This window comes from Marmota marmota, unplaced genomic scaffold (assembly GCF_001458135.2).
Source record: "Marmota marmota marmota unplaced genomic scaffold, marMar, whole genome shotgun sequence".
In the NCBI taxonomy this organism is placed as follows: domain Eukaryota; kingdom Metazoa; phylum Chordata; class Mammalia; order Rodentia; family Sciuridae; genus Marmota; species Marmota marmota.
Genome location: NW_026000185.1, coordinates 14491639 through 14505263, shown reverse-complemented (window position 1 = coordinate 14505263; position 13625 = coordinate 14491639). Strand labels below are relative to the sequence as shown.

At 43.4% G+C, this 13625-nt stretch overlaps 1 protein-coding gene across 1 annotated transcript; it reads left to right on the top strand.

Annotated features, from left to right (window-relative positions):
- The first annotated feature begins 331 nt into the window (after positions 1-331).
- Zp2 (zona pellucida glycoprotein 2) lies at positions 332-13204 on the top strand. Its single transcript, XM_048789630.1, has 18 exons — positions 332-597; positions 1061-1134; positions 1954-2037; positions 2419-2513; positions 4252-4404; positions 5185-5229; positions 5385-5549; positions 6598-6694; positions 6790-6974; positions 7713-7839; positions 8788-8975; positions 9061-9152; positions 9245-9369; positions 9554-9743; positions 10832-10967; positions 11041-11140; positions 12013-12096; positions 12938-13204. Exons 1-18 carry the CDS (start codon positions 536-538, stop codon positions 13078-13080), a joined length of 2145 nt encoding a protein of 714 aa, XP_048645587.1. The 5' UTR covers positions 332-535; the 3' UTR covers positions 13081-13204.
- Positions 13205-13625: the final 421 nt, after the last annotated feature.

Below are 13625 nucleotides of genomic sequence, written 5' to 3'. Positions count from 1 at the left end.
TGACTGACTTTTTCTTTGTATTCTTCTTTAAATGCTCTGCATCTTTTGCAGTAAGCTTAAACTTTCATGCTTGGAGGTAAATATTTCATCCATTTTTTTTTTCTAAGTGCCCATTACCAGGGTGACTTCAATAGCCAGGACACTAAAGGTTAAAGAAAAGGTTTAGCAAGAACTAAATTTGTTCCTTTCTCAATAAAGTCCATCACCCTTCTTCATTGTACGTTGGAGTTGTAAATGTTTTGTCCAAAAGATCTCAAGTTTTTCCAAAGTTATGGGGAAAACAGCAGTTCACCCACCTAAAACCAATTTCAGGGAACTGTGGTTTCATGATTGACCCTTAGAAGCAGCTGGCAGACTACCCAAGACCAGTGGCAGGAAGGCAGATGCCACTTCCTTCCCAAATCTCTTCCTCTCAGCTGTGCTGAGAAGATTCAGGTGCCCCGAGTGGTGACAGGGCGGGGCCAACCCCTGCCTCCTGATATAACAGCACAGAGCAGCCCACCCTCTGCCGGGCTCAGTGGGTGGTGATTTTGCCATGGCGTGGGGGCAGAGAGGAGATTCCAGGAGGTACACAAGCTGGTTCCCTGTGAGCTGGAGGTGAGTAATTCTGGAATCAGGGAGAGGGGATGAAATGCCCTTGTGTGCTTAAATTCATTCTTCCTTAAATGGATGGGACTTGAGAACACTATGTGAGAAATACTAAGTTCAGAAGGCCAAGGGTCTTAGGCCTTCTCTTATATGTGGCATCTAGAAAGGAAAAAAGAAAAGCCCGAAAAGCCCGGGGGGGGGGGGGGGGAGGTGCACAGACTGAGGGGGTTCTCATGAAAGTTGAAGGGAGATCAGCAGAGGAAAGAGACCAGGGGAAGGAAAGGGGAAATACCCGGGAATGATATTGACCAAATTGTATTTTTTACATTGTATGCAATGTTTAGACTTGCAACAACAAATCCCACCATTATGTACAACTATAATGCACCACTAAAAATATATGGAAAGAATAATAAACAGAAAAATTCATTTTTCCTCCATTCTCACTCCTGTTCTCTTCTAATACCTGCAGGTCACTTTCTCTCTTCTTCAGTCTTGTGACTTCAGTGAACTTAGTTCCTCAGCCAGTGAATCCTGGCTTCCCAGGTATGCCTTTCTGGTGAGGATGTCTCCTTATCTCTGAAAACAGGTTATAGGTCAATGCCTAGCTGGCCAGGCAACATAAACAACTCGCCACCTTTACTTTGATCAAGTCACTTGATCATCTAACCTCCTACCTATGGGCTGACTATGTCATCTAAATAAAGGAGTTTGCAAGAACACTCTACTGCTTTTCCGGTCTCCCATGGCCTCGGTTTTATGGAATCCACAGAATAAGCCATAGCAGTAGGCCCTCATCCCCAGAATCCGTAGTCTTCGACTGTGAACTCATGATTAAAGGAAGCATCAACATAACAGGAAAGAAAAAAAATCAAAGCTGTTCCCCTGAAATGGGAGTTTTTCAAGATTTTGTCTGAGCCAGAAGTTGCAGAAAAGCAGGTCGTGGGCAGAATTGGGTCTAAAAAAGAAATGTGCCCTGAGTCTTACCCAGAATTTTTTACTTCAACTCGAAAAACCTGTCGTCAAAGCTTTTGTTTTTCAGTTCTTTACAGAACTACCATCTCCTTCGGCTCCACTGCCAAGGTTCTGACCTGGCCTCTGCAGATTTGCTTGCTAATCCTAGTCTAGACATACCCTTGGACCTTCAGAAAGCTTTGAGTGTTTGATCCCTTCCTTATGGGCCTTGTTATATTGCATTGTGTTTGTCTTGCCCACGTGTGAGCTCCCTAAGGATTGGGGGCAACCCTTGCCTGTTTTATCTGACACCCTTCTCTGATACTGATCAGGGAGGGTCTCTTCATATACTTCTGTAGGAACTGTGTCTCCTAGAACTCTGGTATCTCAAATGCTTCCTTGGCTTTCTAGGCGCTGTCAATTGCAAAGAAAATGAAGTAACAGTCAGCTTCTCAAACCATCATAGCACCAAGAAATGGCATGCATCTGTGGTGGGTAAGCAAAATGCACTCTCATCTTAGCCCCAATTAGAGAACCTTTGGTTACAGGACTCGCCTGTTTGGTGCACAGAGAACCTGAATGTTGGAGCAACTAGCATCCAACTCCCCTGTTGCCAGGTCCCTGACTCAGGTCTTCCACACTTGGTGGCATCACAATCTTTCCTAGGAAGAGTATCTTATATCAGAATCTCCTAGGAAACTTCTAGATGCAAGGCACAGCTTCTCAAAGCTGGAGTGAAATTACCCAATTGGGTCAAATGTGGAGTAACTGCAATCCTGTAGAAATGGACTGGCAGCCTTGGCTCTGTCTTTGGCAGACTGTCACTGAACTGTATTTCTCAGCCATCCCCTGTCTAACCTGCTCTGGCCTCTGCAGATTCCTTGGGTGCTGAAATATTGAATTGCACTTATACACTGGACTCGGCAAATCTCACCCTGGAGGTCCCATATGAGACCTGTACCAGGAAAGTGGTAAGTGATTGTTTTCAGGAGTGAGTTGGCTGGTAGTAACCTAGGAGCCACTTGGTAGTCAACTTGGCAGTTAAGGAGCTAGGCATTGGAGTAAAGTAGTGGCTCTAAATAAACCAGAGTGCAGTGGTTTGGTTTGGATTTTAATCTTTCCCAGAGGACACTTAATGTCCAAAGACATTGCTGGTTATCATACTCATGGGTGGGGAGGGGGCTGCTGCTGGCGCCCGGAGGTACAAGATCTGCTAAACGGCCTACATTGCCCAAAGTGGTCCTATGTAACTGTGATCAGGTTGAAAGGCCAATGCTGAGAAGCCCTGGCTCTGCCACTGACTAGATATGGTCTCAAGCAAGTTGCCTAAGTGTCTGTTTGCCTGTTGGAAAATGCATCTAATGGTACCCACCACAGGGTAACTGAAGACTAATACTCCACTAGATGAAGACTTGGCCCATAACCTAAGCAAATGCTCAAACATGAACTATTTTTATCAGTGACCCCTGTGAGATGGACGGCTATTTCATTGCTAGCAAATAGAGAATCTCTACCCTACAAACAGGTGTTCGAAAGCAAATGGTAGCTAAGCAATGAGGGCTTCTCTATTGCCAAGCAACAGTATTGCCCAATCAGTGTTGCTAGGAGTAATGAAAGCAACCTGTCATAGCAGAAGTTCTCAAGCTTTAGTGTGCAAAGAATCACCTGAGGAATTAGAAAAACATGAATTTAATTTTGAGGTAGGTCTGGCTGGGGGTGAGCCATAGGAATTGGTATGTTTCACAGGCCACATCATCTGATCCCGATGCAAGTAGCCTACAGTCTCTGCTTTGTGCAGGTACAACCTTAGATCCTGGTCCATGAATATGTTTTTAAAATAAGCCATCTGACATTGCCCAATGAAATAATTAGGTGCCCTTCTTGAATATCTCTAGTGATTAAACTTTCTCCTTCTAAAAGACCTTCCCAACTTCAAGGGTGTTAAGAGTTACATTTCCTTAGGCCGGGGATCTGCAAATGTCAACAAACGGATGGTCAAAGTCTAGCCCATGTCCTTTCTTCAATAGTCCCGGAGCTAAGAATGGTGCTTAAAAACTTGTTTTCTTGGTACCAGGGATTAAACTCGGGGATACTTAACCATTGAGCCGCAACCCCTGTTCTTTATTTGGGGACGGGGCCTAGCTTAGTTGCTTAGGGCTGCCTTTGAACTTGTGGTCCTGCTTTCTGAGCCACTGGGATTACAGGTATGCACCACCTGCTTTAAAGAAAAATTTTAAGTGCAATGTGTGGCTCAGTATAGAACAATTAACATTCTGGAAAGGTTAGCAGACCCATGCTTTAGACCACTCCCTGAGATCAGAGGTAACATCAAAAGCGGCTCTGCCTGGCACAATGGCTGATACTTAGGGGATCAATGGGTAGATCTGAATCACCTGGGAAGAGGTCCCCTACCAGTCCCATTGAGCCAGGACCATGACACCCAGGCATGGGAGAAATATAAGAGAAAAATAAAAACTAAATTCCAATTCTTAATGCTAAACTCTTCTGCCAAATATGAATCTTTACTACGATCTCAACAGAGCTGTCTATAGAGTCTCCTGGCATAGGAATGAGGTACCTTCCAGAACTTGTAGTTTTGATTAGATTCAAGGGGTTTGCCCCTCTGCTGGGTCGAGTGGTATTCTGGAATCGCCTTTCTCACTGAGGTACCAGCACTTAATCTGATCTTACTATGCTATTTGCACACAGCCTCGTGGGCACGAGATAAACATCAGAATCGCCGACAACAGTGCTGCTTTAAGACCTACAGATGGCATGTATCATTTTTTCTGTCCAACAATGCAGGTGGAGGAGATCCACAGATTTTCAGAATCCACAGTCTGCATCAAGGATTTCGTGGCTGTAAGTGAAGCCCGCTGATTGCTTCTTAAATGGCTCCAGCGGGGGAAACAAAATGGTGCTCTAGACAGCTGAGAAACGAACAGGATTTCAGTCCTGCATTCACTATATTTGCTAAGTGACTGTGGTTTAATTTCTCATCCACACTGAGGCTATGTTTCCAAGTCCAAAGGAACAGTAACACTCCCCGTATAGGGTGACTCCAAGACTTGACAGTACATTCAATATTTAGCACATCATGCCTGTGGACAGAGACCATTAGAATTCCATTATCACATTAATAACCACTCAATAAACTGGACACCTGCCCCACTCCAGGACCTGTCCCAGATGCTAAGATATATTAAATGAGCCTAATATCTCAATCACATTTTCATGAAGTTTACTCTAGCATGGGTATGGTTAACAAGAAGTAACACTTTTGCATCATAATGGAACAGGATGGCTTTACATTGTGCTTGATTTCCATAGACTTAGTAAAAGGCTGCATATTTAAGAACCTAGTGTCTCCAATTACAATGGAAGGGAAGGAACTTAGATCTTCCAGGTGCCTTTTGGTATCAGAAAATCAGGTGAAATGACTTCTAAGGGCACAGCAGGGGTTTGTGACTGGCCCTGAACAAACCTAGCTTTTCCTGCTACATCCAATCAGGCTTCTTGGTATAAGAATGACATAGCAGTTACTCTGGATGTTTTCTGCATACTGGCAGGTGGCAGGACTTTGGAAACTCTCCTCCAAATAGAAGATTCACATCGTGATTTTATTTTATTTTTTCCTTTCAGTTTTCCTTTCCACAAGTTATCTCTGGCTTTGCTGATGATAGTGAGGTATGAAAGTAACTTTAAAAGTTAAAAACCTTACTAACATTTAAATCTGTTAAAGCTGACATTAATTTAATCTGATAAAACATTAAACAGACTATAATAAGCCTGCAGTTGAATGAGCACCAGCCCTCCTAAACAAAAAGTTTTTGACTTTATAGATGAACAAATCTGATACTGGATGGATCATTGAGGTTGGCAATAGTTCAAGTACCCATAAGCTGACCCTGCCGGAGGCCCTAAGACAAGGATTTAGTCTCCTGATTGACAGCCAGAAGATGATTGTCCATATGCCATTCACTGCCACTGGAGTAACTCACTATGTGGTAAGTGTGAAAATCTTCTTGTAACACCCCCAGGGCACAGACCAGTATTTCTAAGCATGCTCTCAACCATGTCCCCAAATAATTGGGAATACTTCCCACTTAACGGTATTTTAATGCCTACTACATGGCAAGCACTTCACTGGGTACTGTAGATGAAATGGTGAACAAAGGAGACATGGGCCTTGCCTCCCTTCCCTGGAGAAAACAGGCCGGGGTGAGTCATATAGAACAAGGGCACTCTTAAAAACCTATGGATTAAGGTGTTCAGTTTGGGTTACACTGTTCTAAGTCGTCTTGGTGTTTTCCAGGCCAACAGTGAGACACTACATTAAATGAATCAAAGTATTAAGGTACAGTTGGGTGCTGCATACCAAAGTTTAGGTCAATGATGAACCACATAAGGTGGTGGCCCCATACGATTATAATGGAGTTGAAATTCTTATTGACTAGTTACGGCGTAACCATAGAACCATCATAGCACAAAGTAGTATATGTTGTGGTGCTGGGATGAACGAACCTAGTGTGCCACTATGTGTATAAAAGCATAGCACACACAATTGTCTATTAGTATACAGTAGACTATACCACCAGGTTTGCATAAGTACACTCTGGCACATTGACAAAATTATCTAAATGACATTTCTCAGGAGGTATCCCTGTGACACATGACTGTCCTTGGGATAAGTCCTGGCACATAAGTGCTCAAATGTCATCCAGTCCGACAAGAATGGTCCTGTTTCACTTTGAGCAAAAGCAGATTGCCAAGTCGTATAAATTTTCTGACTGCTGATACTATAAAACAGTCATGGAATAAGGCCATCTTTCTCATACCTACCCAGAAATAATCAGCTACAGGTCCTTCCCATGGACAGCACTTGTTTTCCAGATGTTAGGATGAGATTAGGACTAGAACACCCTGGGGAAAAAAATTCCTCCATCCCACTCGTATCAAAGGGTATCCAAAACTTGAGTATATTCTTGCCCTTGTACATTCTTACTTGTTAGAGATTCAAATAAACCAATTAATTCCAAAATGCTGTCTCTCCAGGAAGGAGACAGTCACCTCTACACTGCACTTCTGAAGCTTTCATTTGTATCTCCGGGGCAGAAGATCATCTTCTCATCGCAAGCTATTTGTGTGTTAGGTGAGGTCCCAGGAAGCTACGTCAGCAGTGGGGGAAATGCTGTTCTGGAGGCTTAATCAAGAGGAGTAATGGAAATTGTTGACCATTTTTTCCAGATCCTTCTGTGACTTGTAATGCCACACACATGACTCTCGCCATACCAGAATTTCCTGGGGAACTAAAGGCTGTGAGCATTGAAAATAGGAACATCCCTATGGACCAGCTGCAGAACAATGGGATCAATGCAGAAGCAGCAAATGGCTTGAGAATGCATTTCAGCAAAACTCTTCTCAAATCAAAAGTATGTTCCGTTATCAACCACTGATCTCCGGGAAAGCCTGGCTTGAAGTATTCTCTTGTGGGTGATCCTTACACAGCTGAGGACTTGCCCTTGCACTCTAATTGCCAGTGTGATTTAAATTCTAAAAGGCCTCCATTTCACATAAGATATTTCAAATAACTAAAGTTCTGTCCAACACCAAGTTTTTTAACCTCTGCCATAGAAATTTTCCTGAGTTTTTCTCAGCTCATTTGAGTACAAACTTCTTGTCCAACATTTAATGAACCTCTGTTACGCTTTAAGAAAGGATAACTTGATCCAAACAAGAGTCCCTTGCTGTCCTCACTGAGACTAGTCTTGACTGATGTAATTGCCAAGGACACCAGAGAGTAATCTTATGTTGGGGTGTGCATTTTGCAATAGCATTTTGTAACATCTATAGTCCTTTTGGCTCAGACTTGGCTTGGCAGAGTACTTCAGTATTCTTTGGAATTTGATCTGCTCATTCAAGCTTTAGTGCCCAGTACAAAGAGCATGCAGCACTGGGTACTTCAGGGCATGAGTTTAAAGCAATAAATTTCCTGCCTGGGGAAGCATCCTGATCAGGGGTAGTGATAGGGTCTCTCTTGTTTGGCTTAGAGGGAAACCAGATAAGTCCTGCAATGTGCCCTGCAAGTATTCAAAGGACTTCCTTCCTGCCTCCTGCTCTGGGCCCCAGACTGACTGTGGCTGCTAATTGACATTCTTCTCTCATTTCAGTCCTCTGAAAAATGCCTCGGCCATCAGTTCTACTTATCGTCACTCAAGCTGACCTTTTACTTCCAACTGGATATGGTATCCATGGTGACTGAGCCTGAGTGTCTCTGTGAGTCACCAGTCTCTATAGGTAAAATGTTTTATTAAAATCATCTACTTTTTTTATTCTCAAATCCTCTTGTGTATGTGGGAAAACATAAAAATTCTGAATTTTTGCTTGTGGCTTAAACTAAAGACCAGTCAGATCTGAAACATCTATCTAGCTGCTACCATGAGTCCTCCTTATTTCTAAAACATTTGTGCAGGTAAATCTTGCTGCAACTGTCTTATGTTGAAATCATCTGGTTATTTTGGGTTAGAGACCTGAGCCCACCAACTAGGTAAAGATGCTTCAAACTCCTAACTAGAGGGACCATAAAAGTTTAAAAGATTTTCCTCTAAATCCTACATATTCTCCCAAAAGGAATGCCGAGCGGGTGTCACCTCTTATTTAGATTGTCTCTGTGCTTCTATTGACTCTGACCTTGGTCAAGCCAAAGAAGAAAAAATAGTTCCCTCCTTAGTTTCTCCTTCACCACTTGGGATTTGTGATTATTGGTTGAATATCCCTTATCCAAAAGGCTTGGGACCAGAAAAGTTTAATTTCAGTCTTTTGGGAGTTTTTAAGAATTTGCACAAACTTTACCAGTTAAGCATCCCTAATTCCAAAATTTCCAAAATCTACAGCTTTGGAGGGTCCTGCAGCACCCAGGCTATGTTGAAATAAGGGATGTAATGATGCAGGTGCCATGCTGAAAGCTACTCTGAGTCTGATCTTTGTCACCTTAGCCCCTGATCAGGGGTCCCCACTAGTTTCCTAGTGGCACTTTGATACAGAACAGCTTAAATGTTGCCTAGGCTTCCTTGTGACTCAAGCTGCTTGTGAAGGCATTTCCCAAACAAAGAATTAAGACATTCACCAGAATGGCTTAATCCTGCCAAAAGTTAGGATCATTCCATCGTAACATTTCAAGATTGACAGATGATGGTTTCACAAGGCAGACAAATTAATTTTCTCTAAACCCTCACTGTGATCTAGTTACAGGAGAGCTGTGTTCCCAGGATGGGTTTATGGACTTCGAGGTCTACAGCCACCAAACAAAACCAGCTCTCAACTTGGGGACCCTCAGGGTGGGAAACTCCTCTTGCCAACCTGTCTTCAAGGCTCAACCTCAGAGGCGGGCTTGGTTTCACATACCCCTGAATGGATGTGGAACAAGACGTAAGGTTAGTACCGGTGGATAGTAAAAGGTTAAGACTTAACCTATGAAGTTACTGGTTGGTAACCAACTTGCTCAAATATCTCTTCAAGTTTGAAGATGATAAAGTCATCTATGAAAATGAAATACAGGCTCTCTGGTCAGATCTTCCTCCAAGTAAAATATCCAGAGATAGTGAGTTCAGGTATGAAACAGTTAATTTCTTTTTTATTTAGCTTTAAATTAAAGAAATTTGTTGACCTAAAATTTTTCATACCATTCCATACATTCTTACAGAATGACAGTGAAGTGCTATTACGGCAGGGATGATGTGCTACTAAATGCCAATGTTGAAAGTCTTCCCCCTCCAGTGGCCCCTGTGAAACTTGGTCCGCTTATGTTGATCTTGCAAACCTACCCAGGTGAGCAAGTGATATACCGCAGCTTGTGATAGTTCCTTAAACACTCTTGGACTTTTCCCTAAGATGAACTTTCTGATCATGCCACACTAATGGAACAGTAGTGAGGCTCTGTAAGCCTACGCTGCAACCAAACGTTACAACCATCACCTGCTTGAATACTGAAGAGGCTTCCTTTTCATTTCAGACAAAACCTACCAACGACCTTATGGGAACAATGAGTACCCTATAGTGAAATATCTCCGCCAACCAATTTACATGGAAGTCAGAGTCCTAAACAGGGATGACCCCAGTATCAAGTTGGTCTTAGATGACTGCTGGGCAACAACCGCTGTGGACCCGGCCTCTCTCCCCCAGTGGAATATTGTCGTGGATGGGTAGGTGCTCCCTGTGCCGTAGGCTGCCCAGACAACCCATTCAGGACTTTCCAGTGATGCAGGAATAATCTCTTGGACATTAGAGGCATGTTTGTGCACAAAGACCCTGATTTTTGTCCTTGTCACCTAGTCATCTGCCCTGGCTCTAATCAGATGGCTCATGCTGCTTTCCTACCACCCTGGAATCTTAAGGAATGGGATCCTCCCCTAAGGGAGTCAGGCTTTAATACTCCATCAGGACAAAAAGGGGAGTCCCAGACCTTGTTCGTTCACTGAGCACTTCCCATGTGCTTGAGCCTCATCACCCTGTGAGGGAACACTAGCCCTCTTGCTTCATGAAGAAGTCCAAGCTTGCTACTTATGCATTGCTTTGGGCTAGTTAAGTGGTGAAGCTAGAATTGGAATTCTCATTTGACTCTAGAAACTGAACACTCTGATGCCATGGGATTGTAACTACACATATGCTTGGATGTGGGTGTTTGTACTCTTGGCTCTGCATGCAGTGTCCTACCCAGGGGTCCGTGTAGCAGAGAATGTCAAGCTTTCTTGACATTGTAAGAGTCTGTTGCTACGCTCTTATCCTCCATGTCCACTCCTGCCCCAGGACTATGTATATCCAGTACAGTTTCACATCTTATTCCCTCACCTCTCGGAGGACTAGCTCAAGTAGCCCTTCTCCATGAGATCTCTCTTGATCTTCCTTATCTCTTACCTGGTCTAACTATTTATCTCTTGGTAAATACCAAGTATATTTCCTTTATAGTATCACTCCTTGCTAGCATGTAAAACAAAGTGGCGGGAGTTGTCCCAGGCAATATGTTGGTGACAAGTAGGCAAACTAATAATTAAGCCAGTATCTTAAGTAAGGCACATGTAACTTTGAATTCAGTTCTCCTTGTTTTAATACATACTATAAAAATAGTTACATACAATTGGACTTCGTGGGTAGCATTGGATAGGTCAGGTCAGAAAGTTATATAAGTAAAACAAAGGTACTGGTAGAAGGTGGTCCTGTGGGTATCATGACTTGATTTGGGCAACTGTGCATGTAGGGGTGCGGGAGACTGATGTCCCTCCCTGTTTCCTAGCTGTGAATATAACCTGGACAACTACCAAACTACCTTCCATCCAGTTGGTCCCTTCATGACCCATCCTAACCACTACCAGAGGTTTGATGTGAAGACTTTTGCCTTTGTATCAGAGGCTCAGGTGTTCCCCAGCCTGGTAAGTGACCCTGAAGTCGCCTAGGACAGGTTCAATGTGAGTGCCTTGTCCCACCCAGCTCTCTTCTCTTTAGGTCTATTTCCACTGCAGCGCCTTAATCTGCAATCAACTCTCTCCTGACTCCTCCCCTCTGTGTTCTGTGACTTGCCCTGCATCATCGAGGCCCCGACGAGGTAAAAACCCAAAATGCCTGAAATGTGCATCTTATTCAAAGCCATCCTCAACCTTTGGGAATTGAAGATTTTGAGAACAGACATAATTCAACTCTTCACTGTAACTATACACATACTTGGACACAAATGTTTGTCCTCTCAGCAGTGCCTGCAGCATCCTGAGATGGATGTAACTCTTCCTGAGGTCCCGAGAGACGTCTCAGCCCCCTCTCCCTTTACCTATACGATGAGCCTGAGATGGGCAGGTTCTTGGTTAGTTCTGTGGATAAGGTCTTTGAGAATCCTTTCCTCCACAAGCAGGCCAAATATAAGGAGTCTCACCCATGACCCATGCAGACAAGACGAACTGGTTTAAAAGATCTGGCTGCAACATTAAGCTAAGAAAGCATGAAAAATCACAGAATAGTTTTTAAACTGGGGGCAGGATGGCTCTGCATCCTTAAGGGTCAGCTTCCAAGCTGGAAAGAGCACTGGAAAGAACATGAGTCTGCATTTCCTTTATTTTATGATGGGGACCTCAGAAGCAGGTATTAAGATTTCAAGAAAGGGTAGAGTCTTGCTTTGTGATGTCAATCAATCTGCTGACCAAAAGACATCTTGGCATGTCACACCCATCTCCGGTGCTGTGTGGGATCTTAGGCAGATCTAGAGGCAGAGGTGCACCTGCATCTTGTGACCACTCCCTGATAGGGAGCTTGCAGTGCCAGGCCTATCCCCTCATTTGACGACTATGCACAATAAATAGTTCACACACAGCCCACGGATGGCTCACGACAAAGGAGAAACCTGGAGCATCTCTTAATGATTCTGTAAAAATACCTAGCAGATGCTCTTCCAGAGGTCAAACACAACCTTGATTTTTTTTCTTTTAGCCAGAGGAACCACTGAAGAGGACAAAATGACACTCAGCCTCCCGGGACCCATTATCCTGTTATCAGATAGCTCTTCATTCAGAGGTATTGATTTAAAGCCTGGAGTGCTTCCTAGACTTAAGTTCTTATCTTTTACACCAAAAGTTTAATGCTAATGCATAGTACATGTTCATAATAAATCTAAGCAAGGGCAAATAAAAGATGGTCTCCCATCCCAAAGAGGCTTCTTGTATTCCCTCCCAAACATTCCCCGTTAATACAAGTGGGATCATAGATGCTGCCCACTGAACCACAACATCTTGCCTTGGATCTCTGTAGATATAAGGCGACTACCTCACTGTTCACAGCTGTACAGGATTCTTGTGACTCTGCCTTATTCACAACCCATCATGGACATTTAGCTTGCTTCTGTGTACTTGCTCATTGCCATATTAGGTTAAGAGGGTCTTGCCTACTGTAAAGGAAATTCAAGATATGTTTCTAATAATAGGATTGATAGGTTAAAAGTCATGAGCCTCCTTCACCTTGCCATTGACAAACTTAATCTGTATTAGGATGCGCATGGGAACATAATCTGTATTCACCTCATAGTCTTAACTTTGGGCCTATAACTTGTTATTCAGCTGCCTTCAATCCCCGGCAGCTTGAGATCACACATTGGAGGGATGGCTAACCATTAGCATCGTGACCATCTGATTTGAGATGGGGAAAAAGCAGGTGGGACGGGGGTGGTGGCAGGCAGAGATGATCATGGAGCAGGGGAGAATGAGGATGGGTCACTGGGTAAGGCTGTGCCCTGCTGCATACTTGCTAAAGAAGTTTCTGAGGCTTAACTGCATGTCCTGCTTTGGGAAGACTCAATATGTAAGGCTTCAACTTATACTTTAAACAAACCTTAAGAGTTGAATGTTTGCTTCCTTTCCAGATGTTGGGGACTCCAAAGGACATGATATTGCTGGAGACGTTGCTTCTACAACAGTAGCTGCTGTGGCTGCCTTAGCAGGCTTGCTGGTAACTCTAGGCCTTGTTGGTTACCTATGTAAGAAAAGAACCATGTCAAATCACTAATTGTGCTTACAAATAAAATAAACCTCTTGCCTTCTATCAGCATTAGATAGCGTTAAAGTTACTTTAGTGGTTTCTAAGGGTGGATGTGGTATCTATCACAGAAAATTTTGGTTTATGTGGTCATGAATAGGGAAATTTATAAATTAGTAGTTTCCTGTTACTTGACCTTTTCTGACCCCTCACCCCTAAACCCGACTCCTCTGGCACCTGCATTCAATAGTGTGAAGCTTAGCTATAACCCATCTCTGGGGGTATGCTTAAATAAGTCTTTTATTCCTTTCACTCCCACAGGATAGGGAATCAGGAACACTCTACCATCTGTTAGTTTTCAGTTGCTATAACAGAATACCTGACACAGAATACTTATGAAGTAAAGTGTTTTTTCATAGTTCTGGAGGTTCAGGTCCAAGGTCAAGTAGCACCATTGGTTTGGGCCTATGGTCTGGTAGCATATCATTGTGGGAGGACATGTCAGAGCAAGAGGTCACACAAGAGGCCAGGAAGCATAGGACATTGGGTCCCACAATCCCCTTTGGTGCACCAAT

Excerpts from the sequence above, each read along its gene's own strand:
- Zp2 (XM_048789630.1), top strand. The coding sequence starts at position 536 with ATGGCGTGGGGGCAGAGAGGAGATTCCAGGAGGTACACAAGCTGGTTC. Across the intron at positions 9,153-9,244 it reads TCCAGAGATAGTGAGTTCAG|AATGACAGTGAAGTGCTATT; the intron begins GTATGAAACAGT and ends ACATTCTTACAG. Across the intron at positions 9,370-9,553 it reads GATCTTGCAAACCTACCCAG|ACAAAACCTACCAACGACCT; the intron begins GTGAGCAAGTGA and ends TTTTCATTTCAG.